Below are 14,071 nucleotides of genomic sequence, written 5' to 3'. Positions count from 1 at the left end.
TCTAAGGGATCGGTTCCCTGGGGAATCACCGCCATGACGAGGCCAGCAAGGAGGGCAGCTTCCCTTGGAAAGCGAGGCTGACGCATGGTGCACCAGACTCAGACCAACTCGCGAACACGAGGGAATGCCTGGATGTAGGATGCATCCTTGGCTGAGTCCCCGGAGTGAACAACAATCCTCCACCCAGAGCACCTGTCTCTCCCACCCTAGCTCCCAGCTGCTAGATAGTGTCTCTGCGCGGCCTTGCAAACATGCTCCTCCACCAACTGTTTGGATAACGGGGCGTTACATGGGCCAGGAGGTGGTCAGCTGCAAGGCTCACTTCTTCTTCCTGCCACCCTTGCCGGCGCTCTCCTTCTTGACGGCAGCGGCCTCCTTGGCCTTCTGCAGCTTCAGCACCTTCTTCACGATCTTCTGCTCCTCCACCAGGAAGGCGCGAATGATGCGCTCCCTCACGACGCCAGCGGCCAGGTGACCGCCATAAGCACGCTGCACGGTCTTCTTGCTCTTGTTCAGGCGAGAAAGCTCACGAGGGCGCACGGCAGGCAGCTGCAGGGATGAGGGCAGTGGAGTGTTTAAGACTCGACACGTGGGTTGTATGCCGCAGAAATGCCTCGCATGTCCGAAGAATGCTTAAGCAGGACGACCCCGTTCTTGTCGTCCAAGCTCCTACCCAGACCTTGCACCCGCGAAAACCAGTGGTGCCGGCGAATAACGCCTTCCCTCCTCCCGCACCCCGTCCGCCTCAAGCTTACCCCGTTCAGGCGCTGGCCGGAGATGGGGCAGACCGGGAAGGAAGCGGGCTTCACCTGGCGCTGATAGACGAGCTTGCCGCCTACGAGATAGGTGGAGAAGGGAATGGTGTTCGAACTCGGACCCCTCACAACGCCCCGTCCATTGAGGGATACCTATAGAGCTTCAAACTCACCGGGCGTCTTCACGATGCGCTGACGGTTGCTCTTGGTGTGGTAGGAGTGCCTCCGCCGGTAGGTAAGACGCTGCACCATCGTGACAGGCTACTCGGCGCTGCTCCCTACGCCTATCTATTTCCACTGTCAAAGAGGGTTCCGCGTGTGGAGGACGCGCACCTTGACGGGAGGCGCACTGAGACGCCCGTCGAGAGCCGCCTGCCTGGCACCCCCAATAAGAAAGCGCGGGAATCGGGCTGGGCCCCTTGAGTGCTCCTCACACTGCTGCTGGATCATCCACCGATAAAAGCGACCAGGTGAAAGTCTCGACATCAATTGAACTCGAGGTTTCAAGTGCATCAAGCAAGTTAAGGTGCTTCTGTTCTCGGCATTCCTCAAATAACATTAGCTGCTGTCCTCTGAAGATATGTGTGTCTTCCTTCAAACTTGGAAATGCTGTGCTCACTGTCATTGTAGATGTGAACACACCAAATTTGAAAGTCTTCACGACTGTTGCGTCTCGATTCAAGACAAAATTCACGGGCTGTGAATACAACTTGAATGGGCTGCTAGCATTAGGTGTCACAAGTATTATGCTTGTTCCACAATCGATCAGCTGAACCACACTGAGATTTCCATGATATTGTTCTTCTGCACATTCTCCCCTCGAGTTGAAGATTACAGGGGATGTATAAAATCTTCTGGTCCATCCTAACACGTTCAGCTTGGCTCCCCGTTCCGACAAAGACTCTGCCCGTTTCAAAATCAAGGCGTCACCACGAACTCACAAATATCTCACCCGTCTTGCTGCCCATTCTATTCAAGATTCCTAAATTCAGTTACCTTAACACGTAGAGGTGGGTCGCCTCCTGGAAGGTCCTCGTCGCGGACCAGGTGCTGCTGTGCCTCCTTCCAGGTGTGGCTCGAATGGTAGAGCCCGGCATGCTACTCGTACACCAATAATAAGGGCCATTGTTTGCTCGTGCTAACTCCTTCGCCCGGGCGTTCCCAGTGCAGTCCTTGACCTACTGCTGCACGGGATGGTCCCGGCACCCTTCCTGGCGACCTCCGGCGCGTGCTTGGACGGCATGAGCCACGCCTCCCACCTGCGGGGTGCCGTTTCCGCCTTTGCGGCTGCCGCGAGCTTGTCCCATGACAGTCCGCCGATGGCCCTCAGCGTGACCGCAGCCCTGGCCCCCCCTCCCCGCACCCATGCCCGCACGGACTACGGCATGGCTCGCCTGACCATCCCCGCCACCTGCCTGGCAACGGCCAAGCCTCGTCGGCGGAGAGGGGATGGGGGCGGTGGCCCTGGGGATGGCGGCAGCGGCTGGGGCGGGGGCGGGGGTGACGACGACGACGGTCAGGCTGCATGGCAGGACGACTCCCGGCCCTGGTCCATGAACCTCGCCATGCTCTGGACGCTGCTCTGCGCATACGCCGTGGCGCACTCCACCCTGTACCTGACGTCCACCTGCGCGAGCGCCCTGGTCCAGCTCAACGACAGATGGAAGGTAGAGCGCCAGCTGGCGAGGAGCGCGGGGCTGGTCTGAACCGGGCCCCACTCGCCCCTTCTTCCCAAGACCTGCCCGGCAAGCCTGTGTTCAGAGATTTCTGCCGACCGTGCACGGTCCCAGCGACACATAGCTGGCCCGGGTGTGGTAGCCATGGACCAAATGCTCCCGGCTCGCGTCCTGCTCTCCGGAGCCCCTTTCATGTAGGCTAACTGCGCTGAGAACCACCCCGCTGCCTGTACACTGTGACCTTTTCTGGACCATGTATCATCACCCCTCCCCCCCCCCCCCTCGAACTTTTTCCTCCCAAGTGGGCTGTATATCAGAGAGATTTTATGTATTGTGAAAGCACACCATGGCACATGTGAAGGAAGAGATGAGCACAAGAAGGGTTTCTTGTGGGACACACGCAGCTCAAGAGCAGAGTCACCTCCGCTCCTTGGCGCCGACCTTCTTCGCGGGCTTCGAGCCCTGCGTGGCTGGCTTGCCGCGGCCGTTGGCCGCCGCCGCTGCGCCTTCAGCAGGCTTGGCCTTCTTTGCTGCCTGCTGCTCCGTCGCTGCCCCCTCCCTCGCCTTCTGCGCCTCCCGCTCCTGTTGCAGCTCCGCCCTGGCGCGCTTCACGATCCCCCGCTCCTTCTTAGGGGTCGGCACCGCGGGCTCCGCCCCGTCGACCTCCGGCTCTGCGGCCGCGCCGGCCCGCCTCCTCGCCGGCGAGGCCTTGGGCCTGCGGGCCGGTCCTGGCTGCTGCTTTGCTCGAGGCCCCTTGTCAGCCGGCGATGGCGGCTGCCTCGCGGGCTGGGTCTGATGCTCCAGGGGCGCAGGTTGCACGGGCTCCTCCTCCGACCCCTCGCCGTCTGAACCCTCCTCAGCCTCCTCGTCGTTTCCAGAGCCACGCTTTGCGTTGGAAACCTTCTTCAGCTTGCACACGAAGAAACCTGCGGTGTGATTGGGAGGGGGGAGTGAGGATCCCATCAGGTTTGGGGGAACTCAATACAGGATGCTCCTGGCTCCCCCCCCCAGCATTATCTCGGCGGTGGTGGCCAGGAGGCAGCATCCAAGCTGCCTCCAGCATGGCCCCCCTTGCCAGTCAGGCCCTGCATGAGCCAGTGTGAGCCTACCATCCCAGCCCATCCATTCTCATGGTAATCAGGAGGCATGGCCCAGCCTCACCATCCAGGTTGTGTGCATGGGGGTAGAAGCGGCGGGCATTGGACAGGGAGGGGTGGAACCGAAACTCCCGATACTTGACGAAGCCGGGCCGTCCAAACTCGAGGCCGGTGGGCACCACCTGCGAGGAGGGGGCGAGAGGGATGAGTCAGCAAACTTACTGGTGGGATGGATGGCTCTGTCTGAGCAGGAGGATTGTTGACATTGATCGACCATACTGCTGTGCCCTCGTGCGAGGCAGGCTGCTCTGGGCCTGCAGGCACCGGGCGACTGGCAAGCGCCCCTTCTCTAGCCAGCCCCAACAACCCTCCCAGACAAAACACATGCAACTCCACTTCCGCCTGGCTGCTGAAACTAACGAATTCCCACTCCTCGCTCGGCGCCCTTCTTGGCACCCCCCACCACCACACATACACACCTTGACGTCGCGCTTCTTCAAAGCGTAGTTAATCACGTTCTCGTTCTCCTCCACCATCATGGAGCAGGTGGAGTAGACCACATAGCCCCCTGTCTTGGACCCCGCGTCCGCCAGGTCGATGGCCGCGAGGAGGAGCTGCTTCTGCAGGAAGGCGCACTTCCAGATCTCGGCCTGGTTCTTGGAGGACTTGACCGTGGGGTCTTTTGAAATGACCCCGGTGCCGGAGCAGGGGGCGTCCAGCAGCACGCGGTCCATGGAGCGCTCGCCCAGAACCTTGGGCAGCTCGCGCCCATCGTAGTTGCACACCACTGCAGATGGAGCGGGGATGGTGGGTGAGTGGGGGAAGGAGGGATGGAGCGTGGGGATGCTGGGAATGAAGCAGGGGCTGCGGAAGCAGGGGCATGGGGCGTGGAGCACCGGCCGCCAAGCCCGCAGCACGCTACAGGGAGAGGGGAGGCTCTTTCGCGAGCAGCACAGCCGCCACGCCGCACCTGTATTGAGGACGCCCATGCGCTGCAGGTTGGCGGTCAGGGACTTGAGGCGGTCCTTGTTAATCTCGTTGGCAAAGACCATGCCCGTGTTCCGCAGCAGGGCGCTGATGTACGTGGTCTTGCCGCCTGGGCAAGGGGGGTCCGTGGGTTGAGGTCAGCAGCAGGGAGAGGGGGGTGGGGGCAGTATGAAAGGGGGTCCCGTGGAAGATGGGGCAATTGGGAAACACGCTAGGGGGCAACAACAGGGAAGGGCCAAGATGCATGCAATGCGGAGAATAAAGTCGAGATGTGGCCGTCCCAAACACAAGCGAGGGGTCTGGAGGGGCGGGGAGAGGGAAGAGGCACCGGGGTGCCTCTCCCCCTTCCCACGCCACGACCGCAGGGGTTGACCCCTCGCTCGCGCAGAGGGTCGGCTCGGTGAGGTCGCTCTTTGGGAGGAGAACAGCCGGTGGCATCAGGCGGACTGCGTCCATCTGCCGTAGCGAAAATCTCCCAATTTTGCAGCAAGCAGGGGCGAGGAGCAGACAGGGAGAGGTGGTCTGCTCCCTTGAGGCAAAGAATACGTCCCCCATGAGTTTGTAACCCCGACCAGGACAGCAGCACCATTCCTGCTGTCCCTCCTCACCAGGTGCGGCAGCGACGTCAACAATGCGCTCGCCCTCCTGCGGGGCCAAGGCCATGACGGGAAGAAAGGAGGAGGCGCCCTGCAGCATGTAGTGCCCCGCCATGTACTCTGGTGTGGCGCCCACCGGCACCTGCGACTCGTACACGACCAGGCCCACCTGTTCAACAGGGTGAATAGACTTGGTAAGAAGGCTGGGCATGTGTAATCCTCGTGGGCCCTAAGCCTGGCGCAGCACCTTGCAAGCTTGCAGCAGGGGTCGTCAAGGATTGAGGTGGAGGAGGGGGCGCCCCGGTGCCCAGCACCCCCCACCCAGGCACCCTGCATTGGAGCAAACAAGGCTGACCTACCCTGGACTGCACTCCCCACCCTCCTCCCAACCACCCCCTCTGACCTTGGACCAGGGCCCGATGGGGTCCAGGTTCACGCCGCGGTTGATCAGAGCGGCTGCCAGCTCCCGCCGCCGCGTCCGCAGCGTGTTCACGCGCAGCGTCACCGGCCGCGGGTTCTGTGAGGGGAAGAAAGCATGGCATGGTGTCAGGCAACGTGATGCCGGGGCACGGCGAGCAGCTGCCCGTGCGCATCGACCCAGGGCACTGCAAGCACAGCCTCTGAAGACTGTCCAGGCGCTGCGTCGGGCCACTGCTGCTCCCCCTCATCCCCTGAAGACCCCCTTCCCCCTTGATTCCACCACCCACCTCGCAGGACTCGATGAGCTCCACGGCCTCGCTGGCCGAAAACAGGTTGAACAGCGCGTCGATCATGAAGTCGTTGTAGGAGTAGTAGGTGACGAGGTCCCGCTTGAGCTGGTCCGTGTACTCGGCGCGGGTGTGCACCCCGTCGCGCCGCGCGGCAAAAGCATCCAGCGTGCGCACGATGTCCTTGATGCGGCGGCGCACGCCCGGCAGGTCTGGGTGAACGGCCTCCTCGGCGCGCGCCGCCTCATCGGGCAGCACCAGCCCCTCGCCGGCGCCGCCCTCGCCCGCCAGCTCGGCAGTCTCCGCCTCGGCGGCCGCGCGGCGGCCGGCGGCGGCGCGGTCCAGGCGCGCCGAGGCGCGCTCCATGTCCCCGTCGGCGTCGGAGCCCCCGGACTCGTCGTAGTCGGAACCTTCGGAGCCGGAGGCGCTGGTGGCCTCGTCATCGTCCTCCTCCTCCTCCTCAGACCCCTTGCCGGCCCTGTGGCCGCTGGCCTCGTCACCGCTGGCAGAGGCCTCGCCGTCGAACTCGTCGTCGAGGACGCTGGAGGCATCGGAGCCCTCCATGTCGCTGAACAGCTCCATCTTGTCTGCTGTCACAGAAGATTGGTGTGTTCTGAATGCTGCACCGTACCGTGTTGATGCTCCACATGTGTGGCAGAGCCTTGCCGCAGCAGGGCAGCACCTCCTCCCCCCACCCACACCACCTGCAATCCATGCATACCCACCGTTCAGCTCGCTCTCGCTGGGATCGTCGTCCTCGCTGACATCCGGGGTTGGAAGTTTGGGAGGGGGGGCAGACCTGTTGAGGGGGAAGCTCGGCAAAAGTGTCAGCACGGTGACCGCCATGCAGAAGGCATGCTGCGCCACGACTTCGCACACCACGCACCTCTTGCCACCAGACACTGCATTTTTGGTCGCCGCCTTCTTAACCTCCTTTGTACGGGCCATGGCCTCGCCTCCTTCCTCCCCTCTGGGCTCGTTCTGGTGTGCGGAGGCAGGCCTGCTGCAGGTCGTGGTCTAGACACCCGACCAGAATAGCGTGGTGATTGAGCAGTATATCTGTATGTCGAATTAGTACGAGGAACTAGATTCAGTCACGTTGCAGCGAGAGTCGGCACCTCGGTATGGAATACGTGCAGCGAGGGCACCCCCCCTCCTCGACAATGGACATTGGCTGCCCCCCGGCATGCTTTCCCGCCAGAGCCCGATCTCCAGCAGCGGGGCGCGGTCCGCGGTTTCGGTGTCCCGGTCGGCCGCTGTCAACAAGCAATGCCCCACGCCTCCAATCCTTTCACAAGGGGGTAATAAGCTTGTTCTGGGACACCAGCGCCTGCAGCCCAGCCCACCTCGTTTCAGGTCGGGCCCTGTGGCGATGAGGGCTTTCCTGTGCCTGGCCGTGCTGGCCACCCTGTGCCTCGCATGCGCGGCCAAGAAGCATGACAAACACCACTCCCCTCCCGTCTGGCCCGCACAATACAAGGTTTGTGTTGGGAATGGGGGCTGGTGTCGCATCGAGCTTTCGAACCGGGCCACCGACATGAATTCTGTTGGCCCTGGTGTCTCATACCCTCCTCATCTCCACCACCGCGCAGGTCTCTTTCAACCTGACGGTGCCTTACATCGACACGTACCAGAAGGGCAGATTCACGTGGGCCCCTCTTTGGGTTTATGAGGATGGCGGGGCTTTTTAGGCCTGTCATGGTGATGACCACCCTAAACCCTACCAGCACTCCTGGGGGTCCCTCTGCTGCATGAGCATTGGACGAGAGGGACGCTTGTACCACAGGAACAATGTTCACCAGAACCCCTATCATTCGTGCGTGCTCAAACCCATGCCCCAACCCCTCAACCCCCTTTTTTCCTCCACACATCCACTCAGGTATGTGTACGACGTGTGGCAAGACGTCAAGGAGATCCGGCAGAAGGTGGTGCGCAACGGCGTCGAGACCGTGCTCTCCATCGGCTCGGAGGACAAGCGCTACAACATCTACCCCCACCGCGACCGCTGGGGCTGCTGGAGCTCCAGCCTGGACGGCGGCGGCGCGGGCCCCACGCTGCAGGGCGCGGAGGTGGACAGCATGCCCCTCAAGGGCGCGGCGCAGAGCACGCTGCGCGCGCTGGGGCAGGAGCAGGGCGCGAAGCTGGTGCACGGGGAGCGCGAGCGCCTGATCAAGGCCCTCACCTTTGTGCTCCCCGACCTGGCCGAGTCGCGGTGGGCGTACCGCGGCAAGGCCCGCCTGGCCGGCGCCGAGGCCGATCTGTACGTCTGGGCAATGCACGAGGAGAGCATGGCCATGGAGTACCGCATGTACGTCGACCCCGCCACCTCGGCGCCCCTCCAGCTGCACCAGCTGGGCACCAACCTGCTCACCGGTGGGCACAAGGACGAGTACGTGCTGGATTATTATGATTATGCCCCCGGCGCCGTCGCCGACGCCGACTTCGACCTGCCCACCGACTCCCACTGCGACACGCCCGACTTTGCCGTCGCGCCCAACGGCGGCGACCTGGCGGCGCGCTGGGCGGCCCACCTCCCCTCCCAGCACTGGGGCGAGCCGGCCTACGACGCCTTTGCCCACCGCCACGGCCGCCGCCACGCACACGCAGAGGAGTACGCTGCGCGCGCCGCCGAGTTCTCCGCCAACCGCGCGTTCGTCGCGCGCTGGAACGCAGACCCCAACCGCACGCACGACGTGGCGCTCAACCGCTTTGCGGACTGGTCGCGCGCGGAGTACGAGGCCGTGGTCCTGCCGCGCGCTGCAGCGGGCGCGGCCCCGCGCACGCTGTTCAGCCAGGCGCCCGGGGTCGCGCGCCACGTGCCCACCACCCCCGCACACATGGTCCCGGCCTCGCTGTCCTGGGTGGGCACACCGGCCGACTCCCCGGTCAAGGACCAGGCGGCCTGCGGCTCCTGCTGGACCTTCAGCACCGTGGCGCCCTTCGAGGCGGCGCTGTTCCGCGAGACGGGGGTGCAGACCCTGCTCTCCGAGCAGAACCTCCTGGACTGCAACTGGATGGAGACCAACCACGGCTGCTTTGGTGAGGCGGGGGGTTAGGAGGGGGTCATGTTGGGGGGATGGAGGGGGGGCGAGAGGATGCAGAAGGCTTCCTTGGAGGTCTTGTGCTTGACCTTGCAGCCCTGGATGTGTGTGGAGGGCAGGGACGAGTGGGTGGCTGCTCACTTGAACATGAGCCCCGGCCCCATAGGCCTAGAACTGAACATAACTCTTCAACCCCCGACACATCCTTTCACCCTTTCTTACCTTGCACTCCGACCGCCAGGCGGGCAGCAAGTGGCCGCCATGGACTGGATCTTTGCCAACGGCGGGCTGGCCGCACAGGCGGACTACCCCTATGTGGGCGTGAACGACTGGTGCAAGAAGGACGTGCCCAAGAAGGCCTTCACGGGCAAGGCGGTGCTGGTGGAGGGGGGCGAGGAGGCTCTGAAGGAGGCGCTCTACACCCAGGGCCCGCTCACCGTGTCGGTGGACGCCTCGGCCGACTCTTTCCGCTTCTACTCCGGCGGTGTGTACCGCAACGAGGACTGCAAGACCAAGGCCGCTGACCTGGACCATGCCGTCATCTTGAGCGGGTACGGGACCACCGAGGAGGGCGTGGACTACTGGCTGATCAAGAACATGTGGAGCACCTACTGGGGTGAGCAGGGGTACATGAAGATCCCACGCCACCCCAACGACTGCGGCATCGCCGCCGAGCCCGTCTACGTGGACCTCAAGGTCGAGGGCTGAGCGGTGGAGAGCGTGGAGGGGTGGGGAGCGACACGCCTGTGTCGAGGATGGTGGGAACCTTTCTGTCGAGGCGCGTAGCATGCCGGCAGGCCTCATGAGCCTCTCGCCCAGGGCGGCTGCCGTGAGTGCGGCCCGGCAGTGGTGCTCGTGCGCAGAGCTAGTCTATGAAGAGCCATGCCAGCGCTTGGGCACAGAGCCAGAACTGCGATTTTGAACCCTGTCATCGATGTGAGAACTTGCGTGCCTGACCCCTGTCAGTGTGACACCATGCTCAGGGAATACTTTCCAGATTCCCGGTTGGGAGACTGCATCCAAGGCCAGGCACCAGCACATGCAGGGGACGGCGTGCATGCGACAAAAAGCAAGCAATTCAGCGAGTCACCCTGTCAGGAGGTCGTAGTGGTTGCCGTTGCTGTACAGCAGCTTGACAGGTTTTCGCTTTTTCCAGTCCTTGCCCGCTTTGGCAAACTTCTCCCCGACCTTGTACAGTGGCGAGTACCCTGCCGCAAACCTAGGAGCGGGGGAGGAGGAGTTCAAGGGCAGGTAATGAGTGAGTCGGACTCTGCCCATTCTCTGAGTGTGAGGCTCGCATCCAGGGGTGCAACTGTGCTGGCAAGGGATCCTTGCTCCATTAATCTCTCCAATCATATGGCACTAACTGGCCTCGAGACAGAGATACTCCACACCCGATTGTACACGACCCATTCTCACCCCTGCTCCTTTGTATAGACGTAGATGGGTACCCTGAGCATCTTTGAGAGCACAAGCAGCTCCGGCTCCCCTCCCCAGAAGCTTGGGTTTTGCAGCCGGCGACAGTAACTATCCCATGGGTGACAGACGTAGGTGGAGTGCGTTGGTTTGTCTGTTCTCTGAAAGAGCGGTCCGCACACATCAGCTCAGACAGTCACAACACGATTGCATTGTCATATATCGTGGACTTTCAAGCTTGCCAGACGCTCACCCGTCATCCCAAGCTTCCCTCCCATCCCACGCGATCCTCGCGCACTTGTCAAGGCTGTCCTCGGTCTGGATGGAAACGAGCGCCTCCTTGAAGTCCGCCCGGCGCTTCTTGGAGCGACATAGGCCTTCGGTCACAGCACCCCGCAGCTGGTCTGCTTCCTGGACCTCCACTTCAGGTCCTAGGAAGATGCCTTTGTTCCTGGCCAGCCCCTGCGCCTGAGACATTTTCCAGGGGGTGGGGTGGGGGAGGTGAGCTTACAAGGGATGCCCAAAAGGCACTCAGCCAGGCGTGGCAAGTCAGCACCTAGAGCCAGTCCAGGTGCGGCTTGGTGTGCAAGCTAGGCAATCAAATCTCTGGTCCCACCCCACCACAACTCACGATGGCTCGGAACATGCATCGACCATCACCCTGGATCTTCACCACCTTGAGCTTCTCTGTGAAAGGGACCTGTGTCGCTCTGCGGGTCATGGCGGCACCAGACTACGTCAGTGAGGACTAAGGGTGCACAGCACCGCTTAGAGTCACTAGACCACGTCCTAAGTGCCCTGCCGCCCACATACTTGGCTAAATCGAACAAGGGTGTCGGCGCACAGAATCCAAGCGATGCGAAGGGCAAATATCCGGCTACTGGCATGTTTGATGGGCAGTGCAGCTCGAAGCAGAGTGAAGCGCCATCTGGAAGCGAGGAGGGAGGAGTAGGTCGGTGATTTAGCAGGGTGCAGCTGCAAGAAGGCAGTCAATCATCATTGTATGCGATGGGCCTGATGCCAGCATACTCGAATCTGGATAATATTACTGGAGCCATGCATGCGAGCCATGTCCATTGCGCACCGACGCTACCAACTGAGCTGCCAGACGATAGGCCAAGGTTGTGGGGCCGACATGCGAACTTGCACGACATTGTGTACGAGTGCTTAATTGAAGTATAGCAACATTCTACATTCCGGATTTTGTATTACTCGCTGTAGCTATCAATGTACCATTCGGCATTTATGACCAACACTATCCGAGCAAGGCGCGCGCGATCGAGATGCGTGCATGAACTTTGTGTATGTCTTTGACGGAGGTTCACGAGGTCCATGGCTCTCGATTGATGTGTAACCTCATGCATATTCCATGAGATGACTGGTCAGCCCCTGTCGAGGCACACCTCCATCTCGGTGCAGAATTCTCTACGACAGCGATCCGGCCGTGGGTGCTCTCCCAACTCCGCTCGCTGGGCAACATGGCCCCTGCACGTGCGGCTACGACTCAGGATCTCAATTAGACATCTACAAAAAAATTGGTCCAGATGGGACCTCAAGTTCAATAATGGCGCACCTCATTCCGTGCGCCAGGCCCTGCCGTCAACCGACGTGTCAGAGTGAGGCCCAGTGGCATCCAGGCAGTTCTGCATGGTGAACGGTTGGCAGGCAGCCCTGAGCGACATTGGGTGCCGCTCCCGTCCTACATCACATCCTTGCCCAATTGACTATCCAACACAGGAGGGACCCTGATGACCTGGCAGTGCGACTGGGCATTTCCCCCCGCTTTGTCGAGCTGATCCTGGAGCTGCCCGGCACCAAGTCAGCAGAGGACATTGCCACCCGTCTCGCTGCATTTGGAGCCCTGCAACAGGCGCTCACAGCGTGAGTAGTGGGTGTGGTGCTCTGGGTGTTGGGGTAGATTTGCTGCGACATGCTTGCCAGCTGCATACTGCTCTCGCAGCACCGGTTGGTATGGACTCCAACTAAGTCAGCCCTCCAGGCAGGCATCCGTGTGCTTCCGAGCGGCTGCTATAGCATTCGGCTCCCTCCTTTCCATGCAGGGGGACGCTGCCCGAGCCTGGTGAGCTGCAATGGCCCAGGGAGCCCCTGTGTTCCTCGTTTCTCGAGACCGCCTCCCGCCTCCAGCTGCCGCGCTTCACATACCAGTACCCCGAGGTCCTCCTGACCCTGCTCAAGCACTTCCTGGCCATGGTCCATGTGAGTGCTGCTGGGGGTTTAGTGTGCTGGCTCCCTGCTGAGGGATCGGCCGGGCTGTAGCTGCTGCTGACAGGGTAAGCCTTCCTCGCGCCACACGCCAGGAGGGGCATGCCCGAGGCGATCATGAGCACTGTAGGCTGTGGGCTGATCCGCACAGGGACCAGAAGGCTCCCATGCCCTGCGCCTTCACACGTCCTCCCCACCCTTGCTTGGGCAGGAGTTTGAGGAGCAGCTCCCACCCACAGAGGACGATCAGCCGCAGCAGTCCGAGGGGTCCGACCCGGACGCCAAGCCCGAGCCAGAGGACTGGTGGAACACCAAGCCCGAGTCCGGCGCCGCCGAGCTGGCAGACTCCCTGATGGATGCATTTGAGAAGGAGTGGGAGCCGGCCATGGAGAATCTGGAGGCCGCACAGCAGGTTTTTTGGGTGGTGGCTCTTGACTCGCGCACTCCCCTTGTCATGAGGTGCGTCGTCTGCGCACATGCCTGCTCATGTCTGTGCTCCCCATACATCGTCCCGTGCTCCTCAACCCCCCCTCTCATCAAAGGCGTTTGAGGACCTGGAGCCCTTGATGGACAGTGAGGAAGGCTTCACGCCCGAGGGCGCCGTCTGGCAGAAGTCTGGGTGGTGCGAGGTCGCCGAGCTCTCGCGGCGTCTGGCCAGGCTGCGGCCGCTGCAGCGCCTCATTGCGGAGCTGGGAAGGGGGGGCGGCATGGGTGCCATGCGCCGAGCTCCGGCCCAGGCATGTGTTGGGGGAGAAAGGAAGGCCAGGAACGAATGGAGGTGTCTTCCGTAGTTTCCAGACCTGGAAGCTCGCGCCGGTCTGAAGAATGCGCCACATCTTGCTCCGGTGCCACTGCCGCTCATGGGTGCACATGCAGAGATGGCGCTCGGCAGGCGAGTGCCCCGCCCTCCTCACCCCCTTCCCCCACACCGCTCACCCCCAGATCTATGCGCCCCGCTCCCCGCTGGGGGTGGTGGAGAGCGAGGCCTCGCCCTCCCAGACAAAGGGCCTGACCCGGTCCGGGGAGCTGTCACGCACCCTGCCCTCCGAGCTCCACCTGCTGGCCAGGGGCGGCGCACTGGGGCGCGGTGGGAAGGATGGCATGGCCGCGTCGACACCGGTGGACAGGGATGACACAGGTATGGCGGGACCAGGAGTGGACAGCGGCGCTGCCAATTCGTCAGCAGGCACCCCCCCTCGCCCCGGGTCGACCGACCCCGCTCGCCTGCTCTTCATGGCGCGCCGGCTGGAGCGCACGCTGCTGTCCTACGAGCGCTGCGGCTGGGCTGACGACCTGCCCACGCGGGTGCTGACGCGGCAGGAGCTGCGCCCCGCGGCGGAGCAAGGGCCCATCCTGCTCTGCCTGGATACCTCGGGGTCCATGCAGGGCGAACCGGAAAGTGTGGCCAAGGCCCTGGCGCTGGAGGCCACGCGCGCCGCGCTGCGCCAGCGCCGCCGCTGCCTCCTTTACGCCTTCAGGTGAAGCGTGCTGGGGCAGAGCGGACCCGGGGCAAGGAATACCAACACGTCATGCTATTCCCCCCCCCCCCCCCACCCATAAAACTTCATAATCA

At 62.6% G+C, this 14,071-nt stretch overlaps 5 protein-coding genes across 5 annotated transcripts; 2 read left to right on the top strand and 3 right to left on the bottom strand.

The window, feature by feature from the left end:
* Window positions 1–318: 318 nt before the first annotated feature.
* F751_3610 (60S ribosomal protein L34) lies at window positions 319–1,007 on the bottom strand (the record flags this gene model as incomplete). The annotated part of the gene is made up of 3 exons (XM_011400566.1): window positions 319–549; window positions 756–835; window positions 929–1,007. The coding sequence occupies 3 exons, from the start codon at window positions 1,005–1,007 to the stop codon at window positions 319–321; spliced, it is 390 nt and encodes a 129-aa protein (XP_011398868.1).
* Window positions 1,008–2,848: 1,841 nt separating this feature from the next.
* On the bottom strand, window positions 2,849–6,766 carry F751_3609 (Putative ribosomal RNA methyltransferase NOP2; the record flags this gene model as incomplete). Its single annotated transcript, XM_011400565.1, has 10 exons — window positions 2,849–3,357; window positions 3,593–3,710; window positions 4,008–4,315; window positions 4,499–4,624; window positions 5,124–5,280; window positions 5,515–5,628; window positions 5,819–6,030; window positions 6,229–6,405; window positions 6,544–6,617; window positions 6,705–6,766. 10 exons carry the CDS (start codon window positions 6,764–6,766, stop codon window positions 2,849–2,851), a joined length of 1,857 nt encoding a protein of 618 aa, XP_011398867.1.
* A 424-nt stretch (window positions 6,767–7,190) lies between these two features.
* On the top strand, window positions 7,191–9,567 carry F751_3608 (Counting factor associated protein D; the record flags this gene model as incomplete). The annotated part of the gene is made up of 4 exons (XM_011400564.1): window positions 7,191–7,298; window positions 7,411–7,466; window positions 7,698–8,857; window positions 9,101–9,567. The coding sequence occupies 4 exons, from the start codon at window positions 7,191–7,193 to the stop codon at window positions 9,565–9,567; spliced, it is 1,791 nt and encodes a 596-aa protein (XP_011398866.1).
* A 378-nt stretch (window positions 9,568–9,945) lies between these two features.
* F751_3607 (OTU domain-containing protein) lies at window positions 9,946–10,996 on the bottom strand (the record flags this gene model as incomplete). Its single annotated transcript, XM_011400563.1, has 4 exons — window positions 9,946–10,078; window positions 10,279–10,386; window positions 10,574–10,743; window positions 10,907–10,996. 4 exons carry the CDS (start codon window positions 10,994–10,996, stop codon window positions 9,946–9,948), a joined length of 501 nt encoding a protein of 166 aa, XP_011398865.1.
* Window positions 10,997–11,649: 653 nt separating this feature from the next.
* F751_3606 (Protein ViaA) lies at window positions 11,650–13,980 on the top strand (the record flags this gene model as incomplete). Its single annotated transcript, XM_011400562.1, has 6 exons — window positions 11,650–11,723; window positions 12,013–12,156; window positions 12,336–12,492; window positions 12,710–12,919; window positions 13,041–13,241; window positions 13,441–13,980. 6 exons carry the CDS (start codon window positions 11,650–11,652, stop codon window positions 13,978–13,980), a joined length of 1,326 nt encoding a protein of 441 aa, XP_011398864.1.
* Between the last annotated feature and the right edge of the window lie 91 nt (window positions 13,981–14,071).

The sequence above is a fragment of the Auxenochlorella protothecoides genome (genome assembly GCF_000733215.1).
Source record: "Auxenochlorella protothecoides strain 0710 unplaced genomic scaffold scaffold38, whole genome shotgun sequence".
NCBI classification, from domain to species: Eukaryota; Viridiplantae; Chlorophyta; class Trebouxiophyceae; order Chlorellales; family Chlorellaceae; genus Auxenochlorella; species Auxenochlorella protothecoides.
Note: the sequence above shows the minus strand (reverse complement) of the source record. Positions and strands in the feature narration are given on the sequence as shown.